General features: G+C 48.0%; 2 protein-coding genes across 2 annotated transcripts in view; both read right to left on the reverse strand.

Moving 5' to 3' along the window:
• The window catches only part of LOC142740348 (FH2 domain-containing protein 1-like), a 64,756-nt gene extending 63,515 nt beyond the window's left edge, over nt 1–1,241 (reverse strand). The window contains exon 1 of the mRNA XM_075849897.1: nt 930–1,241. The gene's annotated coding sequence lies outside the window, so the exon portion shown is untranslated. The remainder of the gene's footprint in view (nt 1–929) is intronic.
• A 12,689-nt stretch (nt 1,242–13,930) lies between these two features.
• Nucleotides 13,931–19,103, reverse strand: part of ARFIP2 (ARF interacting protein 2) — a 98,001-nt gene continuing 92,828 nt past the window's right edge. The window contains exons 6-8 of the mRNA XM_075851266.1: nt 18,648–18,805; nt 17,938–18,112; nt 13,931–17,021 (exon numbers count right to left, since the gene is read on the reverse strand). Coding sequence (XP_075707381.1) covers nt 16,866–17,021; nt 17,938–18,112; nt 18,648–18,805 — 489 coding nt within the window. The 3' untranslated portion in view covers nt 13,931–16,865. The remainder of the gene's footprint in view (nt 17,022–17,937; nt 18,113–18,647; nt 18,806–19,103) is intronic.

The raw sequence follows: 19,103 nt of genomic DNA on the forward strand, positions 1-19,103 counted from the left end.
GCCTCCAACCACCCAGCTCCATCTTATCACTATGTCCTGCCTCCAACCACCCAGCACCATCTTATCACTGTGTCCTACCTCCAACCACTAATCCATCAACTGCCTCCACCCTCATACAAAATTGCTTCATTATCATTACACCGGTGTCTGATCAGTAGTTCTCACATAATGATAAGATGGTGGTGGTCTCTGTTGTATGAAGGTGGAGGACTGGTGAATTATGCGTAGTTGGGGGTATAACATAGTGATACAATAGTGGTGGGTGGTCTATGAAGGTGGGGGACTGATGAATAATAGGCAGTTGAGGGGGGGGGGACATAGTGATACGATAGCGGTGGGTGGTCTTCCTATCACCAACTTTAAATAAAAAGTTCAACATTATTTTCTCATTATTAGGTATTCCTCATCTTTCATGACCACCCACCACCATCTTCTATTTATGTCTTTCCATCCACTTACCCATTCTCTTCATATATCATAGACCATACTCGTAACTCTCCTCTATAAAACGTGAACCCCTCACAAGCATGTAACCCTAACCTTACCCCACCACCTTCTTATAAGATACCAAGAAGACACCAAGTCCATGGAGATGCAGTTTATTGCCTCTGTGGGTGACACAACTGTTCTCTTTCTGCTTCGTACCAACCCAGAGATCACAGTAAGAAATCTCTCATTCAAAACTGATGACTTCAAACACGACCTCCCCAGAAGTGCAGAATACAAGTCGTTCTGATGCCATTCCTGGAGGCAGCGGACGTTGTACACCGGCCTCGGTTATGTGCATTAGGACGACTCTCACCGTGATATCTGTCTGTCTAATTCCTGTCACAATAAAAGCCAAAACAGGAGATGTCCCACCACATCACAAACCAGACCCTTCATCTCCCCCGTCTACATGAGCAGTCAACCACTGAGACTTTACTCACCGGAGGGTCTTGTAGCTTTTCTAGGAAGAGTTTCTCCAAGTTGCTTGACTTTGGGAGACTCCTTGTCTGTGATCCGCATTCAATGATGGAACTAGCGCTCCTCGAAGTCCTTGGTTGTCTCTGGAGTCTTTTTAAAGAACGGGGTCTTCCCTTCTTAGAGACAAATGTGGTTTGTAGTCCAAGTTCATACAGTCCCTGTAATATAGGTCTACATGCCTCCAATATCATCAATACATGACGTATAGCTCCCTGGTGCACATAGGACGTCTACAGGAACATAAGAGGGACTTGCTCTAGCCAGTTCTTTCCATGGTTCCATAGGCTGTCTCCCCCCCTCTCTCTCTCCCCCCCTCTCTCTCTCCCCAACTCTCTCTCTCGTCCTCTCTCTCTCTCTCGTCCTCTCTCTCTCTCGTCCTCTCTCTCTCTCGTCCTCTCTCTCTCTCGTCCTCTCTCTCTTTCTCTCTTTTTCACTCAGTTCTTCACTACATGTCTCTTATAAGATGAAACAAGTCCTATGTTGACTGCGTTGAAGCTGCAGCTAGACAGTAGGATGTGGAGTGTGAACAGTTTCTATAGGATTAAACACATTTCTTCTCAGCAGTCTCCGCGTGACATGTCTCAACGGCTGTCTCTTTGAGATATAGAATTCTGTTTTAAGGCCAGTGTCTTCTGGACGGTCTCTCGTAGGGAGGTAGCGCGTCTGACGGACAGCGTGGACCTCTCACTGTATCTATAGGGTAACCTGCATCTTCTGAGGAGGAAGGATTGGTTGTGGAGATGTACAGAGCGCTGGACGCTGTCTCTATAGGATAGAGGGGATTTTTGGCAAAATGTATTCTCGGGTTGGTGTGACACTCTAGCAGACCCCCTATAAAATGGAGTGCGTCTCCTCAAGATGTAGCATCTTTCCGGCACTCTCTCTAGGATGTAACCTCTCTCTGGCAGCCTTTGGTTTTTTTTTTGGTTGGAGTTTGTCTATTCTGGAAGGAGTGGATCTCAACAGGCTCCCTCTAGGATGGAGTGCGCCTCCTCAGGATGGAGTGCGCCTCCTCAGGATGGAGTGCGCCTCCTCAGGATGGAGTGCGCCTCCTCAGGATGGAGTGGAGTGCGCCTCCTCAGGATGGAGTGCCTCTGGCAGTCTCTCTCTAGGATGGAGTGCACCTCAGGATGGAGTGCACCTCAGGATGGAGTGCCTCTGGCAGTCTCTCTCTAGGATGGAGTCTCTCCTCAGGATGGAGTACCTCTAGCAGTCTCTCTCTAGGATGGAGTCTCTCCTCAGGATGGAGTGCCTCTGGCAGTCTCTCTGTAGGATGGAGTCTCTCCTCAGGATGGAGTGCCTCTAGCAGTCTCTCTAGGATGGAGTCTCTCCTCAGGATGGAGTGCTTCTAGCAGTCTCTCTAGGATGGAGTCTCTCCTCAGGATGGAGTGCCTCTAGCAGTCTCTCTAGGATGGAGTCTCTCCTCAGGATGGAGTGCCTCTAGCAGTATCTCTAGGATGGAGTCTCTCCTCAGGATGGAGTGCCTCTAGCAGTATCTCTAGGATGGAGTCTCTCCTCAGGATGGAGTGCCTCTGGCAGTCTCTCTAGGATGGAGTCTCTCCTCAGGATGGAGTGCCTCTGGCAGTATCTCTAGGGTGGAGTCTCTCCTCAGGATGGAGTGCCTCTGGCAGTCTCTCTAGGATGGAGTCTCTCCTCAGGATGGAGTGCCTCTGGCAGTCTCTCTAGGATGGAGTCTCTCCTCAGGATGGAGTGCCTCTGGCAGTTTCTCCTCAGGATGGAGTGCCTCTGGCAGTCTCTCTAGGATGGAGTCTCTCCTCAGGCGGTCTCTGTAGAACGAGTACTGTCAGGTATTGTAGAGGAGATGGTTGGACCGGTCGCTCCTGTAGTTGTGGGCGGGGCTCTGACTACTAATAATCTATATTTATATACAGCTGGTTATTCCGGTCCCACAGCGGACTGTCTCACATACATTATCTCTGCTTCCGTGGGTGTCTCACTTATTAACAGTAATTATCTCTCTGCGAGACGAGTTCCACAACTATTATCAACCTATAAACTTATCGCGTCATCCACCAATCTCAGAACAAGAATGCTACAAGACCCCCAACCCCCCAGGATCTTCAATGCTACAAGACCCCCAACCCCCCAAGGATCTTCAATGCTACAAGACCCCCAACCCCCCAGGATCTTCAATGCTACAAGACCCCCAACCCCCAAGGATCTTCAATGCTACAAGACCCCCAACCCCCCAGGATCTTCAATGCTACAAGACCCCCAACCCCCAGGATCTTCAATGCTACAAGACCCCCAACCTCCCAGGATCTTCAATGCTACAAGACCCCCAACCCCCCCCAGGATCTTTAATACAATACTGCCCCCAGTGGTCACCACTAGTAATTGACCCCTTCAATACTGTCCCCTGTGGTCACCACTAGTAACTGTGATCCCCTCCAATACTGCCCCCTGTGGTCACCACTAGTAACTGTGATCCCTTTAATACTGCCCCCTGAGGTCACCACTAGTAACTGATTCCTCCAATACTGCCCCCTGTGGTCACCACTAGTAAATGTGATCTCCAATACTGCCCCCTGTGGTCACAACTAGTAATAACACTGATGTAAGCATGTAAGAATTTGAACAAACAAGCTGCTGCTCCCCAATCCAGATGCCGGTAACATGGAAGCGTGGTACCGCAATGTAATAGTGGAATTGGAAAAAATGTATGGATATACAGGGGAGCGCTACTAGTAAGTAAACAGTTAACAATGGTAAATTCCTTGATTTATTAAATATAGGCAACGCGTTTCAACACAGGACATGTGTCTTCGTCAAGCCTGACCCCTCCAATACTACCCGCTGTGGTACGTACTAGTAACTGATCCCTACAATACGGCCCCCTGTGGTCACCACCAGTAACCGTGACCCCTTCAATACTGCCCCCTGTGGTCACCACTAGTAACTGATCCCTCTAATACTGCCCCCTGTGGTCACCACTAGTAACTGTGATCCCTCCAATACTGCCTCCTGTGGTCACCACTAGTAACTGTGACCCTTTCAATTCTGCCCCCTGTGGTCACTACTAGTAACTGTGATCTCCTCCATTACTGCCCCCTGTGGTCACCACTAGTAACTGTGATCCCTCCAATACTACCCCCTGTGGTCACCACTAGTAACTGTGATCCCTACAATACTGCCCCCTGTGGTCAGCACTAGTAACTGTGATTCCTCCAATACTGCCCCCTGTGGTCACCACTAGTAACTGTGATTCCTCCAATACTGCCCCCTGTGGTCACCACTAGTAACTGATCTTCTCCAATTCTGCCCCCTGTGGTCACCACTAGTAACTGATCTTCTCCAATTCTGCCCCCTGTGGTCACCGCTATTAACTGATCCCTCCAAAACTGTCCCCCTGCTGTCACTACTAGTAACGGATTCCTCCATTACTGCCCCACTGTGGTCACCACTAGTAACGGATTCCTCCATTACTGCCCCACTGTGGTCACCACTAGTAACTGTGGTCCCTGCAATACTGCCCCCTGTGGTCACCACTGGTAAATGTAATTCATCCAATACTGCCCCCTGTGGTCACTACTAGTAAGTGATCCCTCTAATACTGCCCCCTGTGGTCACCACTAGTAACTGTGATCCCCTCCAATACTACCCCCTGTTGTCACCAATATTAACTGTGATCACTCAAATACTGCCCCCTGTGATCACCACTAGTAACTGTGATCCCTCCAATACTGTCCCCTGTGGTCACTACTAGTAACTGTGATCTCCTCCATTACTGCCCCCTGTGGTCACCACTAGTAACTGTGATCCCTCCAATAGTGCCCCCTGTGGTCACCACTAGTAACTGTGATCCCTCTAATACTGCCCCCATGTGGTCACCACTAGTAACTGTGATCCCTCCAATACTTACCCCTGTGGTCACCACTAGTAACTGTGATCTCCTCCAATACTGCCCTCTGTGGTCACCACTAGTAACTGATCTCCTCCATTACCGCCCCCTGTGGTCAGCACTAGTAACTGTGATCCCTCCAATACTGCCCCCTGTGTTCACAACTAGTAACTGTGATCTCCATTACTGCCCCCTGTGGTCACCACTAGTAACTGTGATCCCTCCAATACTAACCCCTGTGGTCACTACTAGTATCTAATCCCTCCAATACTGCCCCCTGTGGTCACCACTAGTAACTGTGATCCCCTCCAATACTACCCCCTGTTGTCACCAATATTAACTGTGATCACTCAAATACTGCCCCCTGTGATCACCACTAGTAACTGTGATCCCTCCAATACTGTCCCCTGTGGTCACCACTAGTAACTGTGATCTAATACTGCCCCCTGTGGTCACCTCTAGTAACTGTGATCCCTCCAATACTGCCCCCTGTGGTCACCACTAGTAACTGTAATCCCTCCAATACTGCCCCCTGTGATCACAACTAGTAACTGTGATCCTTCCAATACTGCCCCCTGTGGTCACCACTAGTAACTGTGACCCCTCCAATCCTGCCTTCTGTGGTCACCACTAGTAACTGTGATCCCTCCAATACTGCCCCCTGTGGTCACCACTAGTAACTGTGGTCTCCTGCATTACTGCCTCCTGTGGTCACCACTAGTAACTGTGATCCCTCCAATACTGCCCCCTGTGATCACAACTAGTAACTGTGATCCTTCCAATACTGCCCCCTGTGGTCACCACTAGTAACTGTGGTCTCCTGCATTACTGCCTCCTGTGGTCACCACTAGTAACTGTGATCCCTCCAATACTGCCTCGTGTCTTCACCACTAGTAACTGTGACCCGTTCAATACTGCCCCCTGTGGTAACCACTAGTAGCTGATCGCTCCAATACTGCCCCCTGTGGTCACCACTAGTAACTGACCTCCAATACTGCCCACTGTGGTCACAACTAGTAACTGTGATCCCTACAATACTGCCCCCGGTGGTCACTACTAGTAACTGTGATCCCTCCAATACTGCCCCCTGTGGTCACCACTAGTAACTGTGATCCCTCCAATACTGCCCCTGTGGTCACCACTAGTGTCTGTGTTATGATCAGTATATAGTGTCTGTGGTATTATCAGTATATACTGTGGCGTCTGTGGTATTATCAGTATATACTGTGGCGTCTGTGGTATTATCAGTATATACTGTAGTGTCTGTGGTATTATCAGTATATAGTGTCTGTGGTATTATCAGTATATACTGTAGTGTCTGTGGTATTATCAGTATATACTGTAGTGTCTGTGGTATTATCAGTATATACTGTAGTGTCTGTGGTATTATCAGTATATAGTGTAGTGTCTGTGGTATTATCAGTATATACTGTAGTGTCTGTGGTATTATCAGTATATAGTGTAGTGTCTGTGGTATTATCAGTATATACTGTAGCGTCTGTGGTATTATCAGTATATACTGTAGTGTCTGTGGTATTATCAGTATATACTGTAGTGTCTGTGGTATTATCAGTATATACTGTAGTGTCTGTGGTATTATCAGTATATACTGTAGTGTCTGTGGTATTATCAGTATATACTGTAGTGTCTGTGGTATTATCAGTATATAGTGTAGTGTCTGTGGTATTATCAGTATATAGTGTGGCGTCTGTGGTATTATCAGTATATACTGTAGTGTCTGTGGTATTATCAGTATATAGTGTAGTGTCTGTGGTATTATCAGTATATACTGTAGCGTCTGTGGTATTATCAGTATATACTGTAGTGTCTGTGGTATTATCAGTATATACTGTAGTGTCTGTGGTATTATCAGTATATACTGTAGTGTCTGTGGTATTATCAGTATATACTGTGGTGTCTGTGGTATTATCAGTATATAGTGTAGCGTCTGTGGTATTATCAGTATATACTGTGGTGTCTGTGGTATTATCAGTATATACTGTAGGGTCTGTGGTATTATCAGTATATACTGTAGTGTCTGTGGTATTATCAGTATATAGTGTAGTGTCTGTGGTATTATCAGTATACACTGTAGCGTCTGTGGTATTATCAGTATATACTGTAGTGTCTGTGGTATTATCAGTATATACTGTAGTGTCTGTGGTATTATCAGTATATAGTGTGGTGTCTGTGGTATTATCAGTATATACTGTAGTGTCTGTGGTATTATCAGTATATAGTGTAGTGTCTGTGGTATTATCAGTATATACTGTAGTGTCTGTGGTATTATCAGTATATACTGTAGCGTCTGTGGTATCAGTATATAGTGTAGTGTCTGTGGTATTATCAGTATATAGTGTAGTGTCTGTGGTATTATCAGTATATACTGTAGTGTCTGTGGTATTATCAGTATATACTGTAGCGTATGTGGTATTATCAGTATATACTGTAGTGTCTGTGGTATTATCAGTATATACTGTAGTGTCTGTGGTATTATCAGTATATACTGTAGCGTCTGTGGTATTATCAGTATATACTGTAGTGTCTGTGGTATTATCAGTATATACTGTAGTGTCTGTGGTATCAGTATATAGTGTAGTGTCTGTGGTATTATCAGTATATAGTGTCTGTGGTATTATCAGTATATACTGTAGTGTCTGTGGTATTATCAGTATATAGTGTAGTGTCTGTGGTATTATCAGTATATAGTGTAGTGTCTGTGGTATTATCAGTATATAGTGTAGTGTCTGTGGTATTATCAGTATATACTGTAGTGTCTGTGGTATTATCAGTATATAGTGTCTGTGGTATTATCAGTATATACTGTAGTGTCTGTGGTATTATCAGTATATACTGTAGCGTCTGTGGTATTATCAGTATATACTGTAGCGTCTGTGGTATTATCAGTATATAGTGTCTGTGGTATTATCAGTATATACTGTAGTGTCTGTGGTATTATCAGTATATAGTGTCTGTGGTATTATCAGTATATACTGTAGTGTCTGTGGTATTATCAGTATATACTGTAGTGTCTGTGGTATTATCAGTATATAGTGTCTGTGGTATTATCAGTATATACTGTGGCGTCTGTGGTATTATCAGTATATAGTGTCTGTGGTATTATCAGTATATACTGTAGTGTCTGTGGTATTATCAGTATATACTGTAGTGTCTGTGGTATTATCAGTATATAGTGTCTGTGGTATTATCAGTATATACTGTAGTGTCTGTGGTATTATCAGTATATACTGTAGTGTCTGTGGTATTATCAGTATATACTGTAGCGTCTGTGGTATTATCAGTATATAGTGTCTGTGGTATTATCAGTATATACTGTAGCGTCTGTGGTATTATCAGTATATAGTGTCTGTGGTATTATCAGTATATAGTGTAGTGTCTGTGGTATTATCAGTATATACTGTAGTGTCTGTGGTATTATCAGTATATACTGTAGTGTATGTGGTATTATCAGTATATAGTGTAGTGTCTGTGGTATTATCAGTATATAGTGTAGTGTCTGTGGTATTATCAGTATATAGTGTAGTGTCTGTGGTATTATCAGTATATACTGTAGTGTCTGTGGTATTATCAGTATATACTGTAGTGTCTGTGGTATTATCAGTATATAGTGTAGTGTCTGTGGTATTATCAGTATATAGTGTAGTGTCTGTGGTATTATCAGTATATAGTGTAGTGTCTGTGGTATTATCAGTATATACTGTGGTGTCTGTGGTATTATCAGTATATACTGTAGTGTCTGTGGTATTATCAGTATATACTGTAGTGTCTGTGGTATTATCAGTATATACTGTAGTGTCTGTGGTATTATCAGTATGTAGTGTGGCGTCTGTGGTATTATCAGTATATACTGTGGCGTCTGTGGTATTATCAGTATATAGTGTAGTGTCTGTGGTATTATCAGTATATACTGTAGTGTCTGTGGTATTATCAGTATATACTGTAGTGTCTGTGGTATTATCAGTATATACTGTAGTGTCTGTGGTATTATCAGTATATACTGTAGTGTCTGTGGTATTATCAGTATATACTGTAGTGTCTGTGGTATTATCAGTATATACTGTAGTGTCTGTGGTATTATCAGTATATACTGTAGTGTCTGTGGTATTATCAGTATATACTGTAGTGTCTGTGGTATTATCAGTATATACTGTAGTGTCTGTGGTATTATCAGTATGTAGTGTAGTGTCTGTGGTATTATCAGTATATACTGTAGTGTATGTGGTATTATCAGTATATACTGTGGCGTCTGTGGTATTATCAGTATATACTGTAGTGTCTGTGGTATTATCAGTATATACTGTAGTGTCTGTGGTATTATCAGTATATACTGTAGTGTCTGTGGTATTATCAGTATATAGTGTCTGTGGTATTATCAGTATATACTGTGGCGTCTGTGGTATTATCAGTATATACTGTGGCGTCTGTGGTATTATCAGTATATACTGTGGCGTCTGTGGTATTATCAGTATATACTGTGGCGTCTGTGGTAGCAGCATCGTTTTTCGGAGTCCACCATAGAGAGCAGCAATTGAACCCAGATACTCATTATATTTCTAATTTAACCCAGTAATGGCCTCATGTCTAATTGAAGTTAAAGCCGAAGATCACCGACATCCCGATCCCGAGACCCTGGACCTTCCCATCACTCTAAACCTTTCCCAGGTCCCTCCAGAGACGTTACCTCTGATCCTGACAATGTCCACAACTTATTCCCAGTCTCCTCCAGGCCTGAAACGTTTCCTAATCTTCCCGAATATCATCGAGTTCCTCAGAAAGCCGCCGAGATCTTTCAAACACACTAGAATGTGACCTGCAAACCGTGAAATTACGTCTCTCCCCCCTTCTCCTCTGGGGTCCCCCCCCCCCTTCTCCTCTGGGGTCTCCCCTTCTCCTCTGGGGTCTCCCTCCTCTTCTCCTCTGGTGTCTCCCCTTCTACTCTGGGGTCTCTCTCTCTCCCCTTCTCCTCTGGGGTCTCTCTCTCCCCTTCTCCTCTGGGGTCTCCCCTTCTCCTCTGGGGTCTCCTCTGTTCTTCACCAGGAGGGAGGAGAGGACGTCCTTGTCAGGACCTCCCCCAAGATAGAAGTCCTCTAACGCCAGACCATTCACACAAGTCTTGGCCCGTAGCTTTTCATGTAGAAGTCTTACCCAGTTTATAAAGGTCTTTCCCCCCCCCCTTAAACCTCAATACTTTGACCTTGTGGAGAGGCGACACTTGTGTAAACACCTTCACGCCATAAAGGGACAGTATGGAGCGGCGACCCCCGGGGCCTCCCCTTGTACATCAGTCCGCGCTGGAATAAAGGTATTTTGGGAAGATTTAGAAGACCTTGATCTTCCTGCTCCGATGTATCAGTAACAGTAACGGTTCTGCTTGGCATCCGTATAAATGAGTCATCTTCACCTGTATGAAGACGGGTCCAACATGTCCTCAGGAGGTTTTGGAATTAACATGATATTGGAGTCATACATGGAGTCCGGCCATGTCCCTGGTTCACACGAACAAAAAAACCAAGACGTTTCAAGAGTGAATGACATCTTGTATATATTTCCCCCGGGAGCCTGTCCGGTCCGGCACTTTACCTGGAGACAATCCCTCCGTGCAGGTTTGATTTCAGCTAAATCTCATTGATGACTCAACCAGAGTCTCCGGAAGTATCGGGGTCGGACCTGGTCTACTCCACTGGTGGCTTCACTGAACACACACATCACTCTCCTTAATCTTTCGCCACTGTTCCCCTCGATCACGTACTTGCCTAATGGAGGTTTATGATTTGCTCTAATATTATCCAATCATTTACCAGGCGTACCGCTCTATATCAGATCTAACCCTGTGCCCCGGCCTCTCATATGATGACTGGTTACGTCTCCACTGCCTGGACCCTGTGCCCCGGCTTCTCATATGATGACTGGTTACGTCTCCACTGTCCGGACCCTGTGCCCCGGCCTCTCATATGATGACTGGGTACGTCTCCACCGCCTGGACCCTGTGCCCCAGCCTCTCATATGATGACTGGTTACGTCTCCACCGCCTGGACCCTGTGCCCCGGCCTCTCATATGATGACTGGTTACATCTCCACTGCCTGGACCCTGTGCCCCAGCCTCTCATATGACTGGTTACGTCTCCACTGCCTGGACCCTGTGCCCCGGCCTCTCATATGATGACTGGTTGCCCCAGCCTCTCATATGATGACTGGTTACGTCTCCACCGCCTGGACCCTGTGCCCCGGCCTCTCATATGATGACTGGTTACCCCAGCCTCTCATATGATGACTGGTTACGTCTCCACTGCCTGGACCCTGTGCCCCGGCCTCTCATATGATGACTGGTTACGTCTCCACTGCCTGGACCCTGTGCCCGGCCTCTCATATGATGACTGGTTACGTCTCCACTGCCTGGACCCTGTGCCCCGGCCTCTCATATGATGACTGGTTACGTCTCCACTACCTGGACCCTGCGCCCCGGCCTCTCATATGATGACTGGTTACGTCTCCACTGCCTGGACCCTGTGCCCCGGCCTCTCATATGATGACTGGTTACGTCTCCACTGCCTGGACCCTGCGCCCCGGACTCTCATATGATGACTGGTTGCCCCAGCCTCTCATATGATGACTGGTTACGTCTCCACCGCCTGGACCCTGTGCCCCGGCCTCTCATATGATGACTGGTTACATCTCCACTGCCTGGACCCTGTGCCCCGGCCTCTCATATGATGACTGGTTACGTCTCCACTACCTGGACCCTGCGCCCCGGCCTCTCATATGACTGGTTACGTCTCCACTGCCTGGACCCTGTGCCCCGGCCTCTCATATGATGACTGGTTACGTCTCCACTGCCTGGACCCTGCGCCCCGGCCTCTCATATGATGACTGGTTACGTCTCCATTGCCCGGACCCTGTGCCCCGGCCTCTCATATGATGACTGGTTACATCTCCACTGCCTGGACCCTGTGCCCCGGCTTCTCATATGATGACTGGTTACGTCTCCACTGCCCGGACCCTGTGCCCCGGCCTCTCATATGATGACTGGTTACGTCTCCACTACCTGGACCCTGCGCCCCGGCCTCTCATATGACTGGTTACGTCTCCACTGCCTGGACCCTGTGCCCCGGCCTCTCATATGATGACTGGTTACGTCTCCACTGCCTGGACCCTGCGCCCCGGCCTCTCATATGATGACTGGTTACGTCTGCATTGCCCGGACCCTGTGCCCCGGCCTCTCATATGATGACTGGTTACGTCTCCACTGCCCGGACCCTGTGCCCCGGCCTCTCATATGATGACTGGTTGCCCCAGCCTCTCATATGATGACTGGTTACGTCTCCACCGCCTGGACCCTGCCTCTCATATGATGATTGGTTACGTCTCCACTGCCCGGACCCTGTGCCCCGGCCTCTCATATGATGACTGGTTGCCTCAGCCTCTCATATGATGACTGGTTACGTCTCCACCGCCTGGACCCTGTGCCCCGGCCTCTCATATGATGACTGGTTACATCTCCACTGCCTGGACCCTGTGCCCCGGCCTCTCATATGATGACTGGTTACGTCTCCACTACCTGGACCCTGCGCCCCGGCCTCTCATATGACTGGTTACGTCTCCACTGCCTGGACCCTGTGCCCCGGCCTCTCATATGATGACTGGTTACGTCTCCACTGCCTGGACCCTGCGCCCCGGCCTCTCATATGATGACTGGTTACGTCTCCATTGCCTGGACCCTGCGCCCCGGCCTCTCATATGATGACTGGTTACGTCTCCACTGCCTGGACCCTGTGCCCCGGCCTCTCATATGATGACTGGTTACGTCTCCACTGCCTGGACCCTGCGCCCCGGCCTCTCATATGATGACTGGTTGCCCCAGCCTCTCATATGATGACTGGTTACGTCTCCACCGCCTGGACCCTGTGCCCCGGCCTCTCATATGATGACTGGTTACATCTCCACTGCCTGGACCCTGTGCCCCGGCCTCTCATATGATGACTGGTTACGTCTCCATTGCCCGGACCCTGTGCCCCGGCCTCTCATATGATGACTGGTTACGTCTCCACTGCCTGGACCCTGCCTCTCATATGATGATTGGTTACGTCTCCACTGCCTGGACCCTGTGCCCCAGCCTCTCATATGATGACTGGTTACGTCTCCACTGCCTGGACCCTGTGCTCCGGCCTCTCATATGATGACTGGTTACGTCTCCACTGCCTGGACCCTGTGCTCCGGCCTCTCATATGATGACTGGTTACGTCTCCACTGCCTGGACCCTGTGCCCCGGCCTCTCATATGATGACTGGTTACGTCTCCATTGCATGGACCCTGTGCCCCGGCCTCTCATATGATGACTGGTTACGTCTCCACTGCCTGGACCCGTTCTGTTTTTTTATTTTCTTCTTTCCCGTCATTCTAGACTCTTTGACAGTTTTTGCTTTTTCTTGTAATTCTGCCTCTTTGGCTTTGAACCCCTTTTTTCTTGTTGATTTCCGTCTCATCTCAGCTTTTCCGTATCCCGTACACAACGAACTGATGCAGAACCCACGTGGTTGGAGAAAAAGAAAGGAAATCTCCTTTTAACATCTTCTCGTGAAGTCAAAACAAAGTCAATAACGATTAAAATGGAACTTCTGTGGGAAACCGTCTGAGATTGTCAATTCCGCCCTCGCCGGGACTTGGTCAGGGACACTTCCATGTTTCCCGTCTTTAATCAGAAGAATCTGCCAACACCTTGTCTATCCTTGAGAACGCCGGATGTGCAGAATTAAAACGACGGGACACTTCTGTGCATTATAGAAAAACAGGTGAAGTGTTCATGAGCGAGCGCTGGATCCGCTTCTCTTTATGTCTATGGACCGTCGTCTTCACGCTGCGATCAACCAAATGAGGAAGATTCACTGCCAAATAATGTCCATGTAGCAAAAACCGGAGACACCGGGGGAAATAATAACCGTTTCCAGTCAATGATACACAAGATGCGACCAGGACGGGTTTCTCTTTGTTCCGGTCCAGGATCTCCTCGGTGACGCCGCGTCGTCGGGCCCGGACAGCAGCGGACATTGATGGGTGAGACCCAGTGAGCCACAATCAGACAGAACAGATTCTTCATTAGTTTTATTCAGATTTACAGAAATGTTCCCGTGACCTGATGCCCCTCGTTGAGATGATCTCCCGGCCCGTGCGACCCCAGGAGGAGCTTTGTAACCACAAACATTTCTCTCGTTATAAATATCGTACTACAGGGCAGGTCACAAGCACATGGCCCATGTTAGTTACACAGGGGAGGATTCTGACCCTAAGAGTACGCCCTGCACCGTGTAATAATACCGCAGTACTCGCACACGCTCCTCTTACACCACTGGGATTCACAGTCGTGCACACTGAAATGTAGTGGGATAAGACACATTCACACCCCGAAACCACACCCCGACACTCGCTGCACAGACGTACAGGTGTACTGAGCATTCACACACATTCATGATGGACCCGGCCCGGGTGCACACTCTGCACCCCCCCCCCCCCCCAGCACTGACGGACTCACGTGGAGCAGCAGTGATGTCATTTACTATCCTCAGTCATTGTGCAAGTGAGTGCGACATAAAAAAATAATAATCTACCACCCCCCAGATTTGTATTTGCACAGCTATAAACTGCTGTAGTGCTGAGCTGCTACCACTGCCACCCCCTCCCACAATATACAGAACTATTGCATGTTTCAGGAATCACTGCTACAAACTTATGATTAAAGGAAAATGAAAAAAAAAAATGATGATCCAACAAAAAGCTGTCATGTCCTGCTGGAGACCATCAGCAAGTGCCATAGAACTGAAGTAAAGCGCTGGTGATGGGAGAAATGCAAAATGACTTCCTGCAGAAAGGGAAGGCGGTAAGGAACGCTAGAGGGGCTGCACTGGAGCGTCATAATACACCCATATCTAGCCCCACGCCTTTTATACCATATATTCTATACCGTACAGCTCCACAAGGGTGGAGAATCACCAGGCGCAATATTACTACAGCCATCTCATTACCAAAGCATAGTCACTAATGTCCGGAGACCACCAGTGATTCAGTATCAGTACACAATAGTAAAATGTGAAGGGTGGAGAATGGAAGACCAGTAGAAGAAGAGTGTAGAGAGGACGAGACGTGAAGAAGAGCGGAGTGTAGAGAGGACAAGACGTGAAGAAGAGCGGAGTGTAGAGAGGACGAGACGTGAAGAAGAGCGGAGTGTAGAGAGGACGAGACGTGAAGAAGAGCGGAGTGTAGAGAGGACGAGACCCGAAGAAGAGCGGAGTGTAGAGAGGACGAGACGTGAAGAAGAGCGGAGTGTAGAGAGGACGAGACGTGAAGAAGAGCGGAGTGTAGAGAGGACGAGACGTGAAGAAGAGCGGAGTGTAGAGAGGACGAGACGTGAAGAAGAGCGGAGTGTAGAGAGGACGAGACGTGAAGAAGAGCGGAGTGTAGAGAGGACGAGACGTGAAGAAGAGCGGAGTGTAGAGAGGACGAGACGTGAAGAAGAGCGGAGTGTAGAGAGGACGAGACGTGAAGAAGAGCGGAGTGTAGAGAGGACGAGACCCGAAGAAGAGCGGAGTGTAGAGAGGACGAGACCCGAAGAACAGTGGAGTGTAGAGAGGACGAGACCCGAAGAACAGTGGAGTGTAGAGAGGACGAGACCCGAAGAACAGTGGAGTGTGGAGAGGAGGAGACCAGCAGAAAAGTAGATTGTAGAGGGAAAGATCAGGGAAACGTCAGTAGGTTAACGGAGATCAGGGAAACGTCAGTGGAGTAGCCCATGATCAGGGGAAGGTCAGTAGAGTAGCCCATGATCAGGGGAAGGTCAGTAGAGTAGCCCATGATCAGGGGAAGGTCAGTAGAGTAGCCCATGATCACGGGAAGGTCAGTAGAGTAGCCCATGATCACGGGAAGGTCAGTAGAGTAGCCCATGATCACGGGAAGGTCAGTAGAGTAGCCCATGATCACGGGAAGGTCAGTAGAGTAGCCCATGATCACGGGAAGGTCAGTAGAGTAGCCCATGATCAGGGGAAGGTCAGTAGAGTAGCCCATGATCAGGGGAAGGTCAGTAGAGTAGCCCATGATCAGGGGAAGGTCAGTAGAGTAGCCCATGATCAGGGGAAGGTCAGTAGAGTAGCCCATGATCAGGGGAAGGTCAGTAGAGTAGCCCATGATCAGGGGAAGGTCAGTAGAGTAGCCCATGATCAGGGGAAGGTCAGTAGAGTAGCCCATGATCAGGGGAAGGTCAGTAGAGTAGCCCATGATCAGGGGAAGGTCAGTAGAGTAGCCCATGATCAGGGGAAGGTCAGTAGAGTAGCCCATGATCAGGGGAAGGTCAGTAGAGTAGCCGATGATCAGGGGAAGGTCAGTAGAGTAGCCGATGATCAGGGGAAGGTCAGTAGAGTTGAGAGGATGAGATCTGAAGAATAATGGAATGTAGAGAAGATGGGACCTGTAGAAGAGTTGAGAATTGAGTGCATGAGACCAGCAGAAAAGTAGATTGTAGAGTGAAAGAGACCTGAAGAACAGTGAGGAAATTATAAAATCTATAAAAGACTGGAGATCAAGTCTGGAGAAGACTGCTCAAAAGGGTAAATAGTGGACGTGATCTGTAACATAATGGGACAAATGACGATTGCTCGATAACTGCAGAAAAGAGGAGACCAAAGCTGCCGTCTGCAACAGATTTTTGAGCTCCCGTTTGCCGTATGAAATCTACATTTAGAATTAACGGTTAGAAAAACCAGGATTGAGAAGATCTCACAGGCCTGGAATGGTGGGCTTTATATTGGCTATTGTGATCGGGTGACTGCCCACAAGCTGCATGACACCGAGCGTTAGATGTACAATCATACACATTGATCTCTTCATGTAGAAATGAGACACAATCTACCATACAATGGGCACTCGCACAAGCACACGGTAATGCTACACACACACAAACCTTCGTGCACACAACACTTACATATACAGTACACACATACACAATCACATACAGAGAGAGAAGAGAGCGCCGCAGTCACTGCTCCTCCAGCCAGGAAGGTTTGTCGCTGGCTGCGCTGCTCAGCTTGATGTTGAATTGTTGCAGTGAAGCTTCCAGCTGCTGTTGATTCCCGGCAAAATAAGAGGAGATGGCATTATGGAAGAGGAGAAGTTGCTTGTGCATGACCTTCACCTGAAAGACAACGGAAGATACATAAACAGACAACCAAAAAAAGATGCATGTCCTTCAATGGCGACCATAGCCAAGAAACGATTTTATGAGAAGAACAAAAAAAAGGTGGAGCAGCCGACGACCAGGGTAACGTCGGTGGAGCAGCCGACGACCAGGGTAACGTCGGTGGAGCAGCCGATGTTTCTTCTTGGTCTTGGAATCAACAATTGTAGAAAGATGTAATGAATATTTGCCGCACTGTGTGAGGGTTATGGGTTATTCTCTTCATATAACTTACACTGTGATCCTCATAAATCTTGGATCTTTCAAAAAGGACGCACAACTAGGAAGACGGGGGGGGGGGGGGGGCTTGGGACGGGGGGGGGGGGGGGGGGGGGGGGGGGGGGGGGGGGGCTTGGGACGGGGGGGGGGACGAGACGACGGACGGGACTATTGTGCTTCGTGCAGGTCCTGAGGAGCAGCGCATTACTGGGGTTTTATTCACACATGGCAGATTTGGTTAGAACTTTCCATCAGTATTTTTAAAACAAAATACTGACCAAATCGGCAATGTGTGAATAAGACCTAAGGGATTCAAAGAACATGAGAGAGAGAATCCCTGTGTCCTGCTCCGTCCCTCCAGGACCGGCACGAAGCATAATGCTGCAGGATGAATATTCATTAGAGGCTCCACCCTTGTCCAGCCCTCTTAGAATATATCATTTAGCCGCTTTTACATGCTGGCAGCTGATTGGCCGGTCATGTGACCTTACATACAACTACTGGGCGAACCCCTTTGATTCAGTCGCTACCAAGTAAAACTTTGCTCTAACTGTAGAGAGGCTTTATTGTATAGATCACTGACTGGTGAGAATCATGGTAATTGGGCAATGACGTAAAACGTGTTGACGCCACATGTGAAGCGCCTCAGCCGCACCTTGTTCTCCTGCAAGAAGCGCAGTTTGATAATTACATCCCCTCGTAATTTCTCATATTTGCTGCGATGTGCCTGGAAGTTTTGCTGTGCAACCTCAATGCGGCAGAGAGTGGCTGCATCTCGCGGTCCCAGACTCAGCTCCTCCAGGTCGGCGCGGTACGCATCATACTCCAACCTGCAAGTTAACACATGAACGCACTCTCAAAACCAGAACCCTACAAGGCCGAGACCCTCCTACATCTGCGTTCTCCAACCAGAGGACCCTTACACGTGGCCAGATGAAACCAGGTCAACGTAACTCCTGGGGCGTGCGCACAATCTCCGCGCACCGTGGCTTTTCTAACACTGACGGTCCCTCTGCCGGCCGCGGGGGGGCTTAGTAACTGTTCTGTGTGGTCTCTACATATTACAGCAGTACATCAGGACTTCCAGCCGGGATATCTTAGATGTAAGACTTCTAGGGTCTTCATATGTAGAGAAGATGAGGATTACTGAGCGCGCGCCCCCCACAATACAGAAATACTTAATAATGGGGTTTATTCCAGGAGGTTCCAGAGCAGCAGAGATGACAAGGGTTTGGCTGTTTTCGATGATGTCATGGTCTGATGACATCATTGACTACAATGAGGGCTCTATGGGGTGAAGATGACTATTCCCCGGGTTTATCTCTAGTGGTCCCATGTAACAGAACGCATGGTCCCGCTCATTACCTCGCCGTTTCGTACTGTTTCACCGTCATTAACGTGTCCTCCATGGTTTTGTTAATCAGAGTGTTGATACTGGACACAAAGAAGTTCACAGCCCCGAGGAGGGTCTCGCCGTTCTTACACAGCAGCTTCTGGGTCTCCGCATTGTAACCAAACTCCTCCTAATGTGCAAAGAGGAAGAAATGTATCCTGATCATCATCACTGGGAGGATATATACACGGTGATGTGTAGAGGAGGTATACAGGATATAGCGGGGGAGTATATATACAGGGTGATGTGTAGAGGAGGTATACAGGATATAGCGGGGGGAGTATATATACACGGGGATGTGTAGAGGAGGTATACAGGATATAGCGGGGGAGTATATATACACGGGGATGTGTAGAGGAGGTATACAGGATATAGCGGGGGAGTATATATACACGGTGATGTGTAGAGGAGGTATACAGGATATAGCG

This window comes from Rhinoderma darwinii, chromosome 2, assembly GCF_050947455.1.
Source record: "Rhinoderma darwinii isolate aRhiDar2 chromosome 2, aRhiDar2.hap1, whole genome shotgun sequence".
Lineage (NCBI taxonomy): Eukaryota > Metazoa > Chordata > Amphibia > Anura > Rhinodermatidae > Rhinoderma > Rhinoderma darwinii.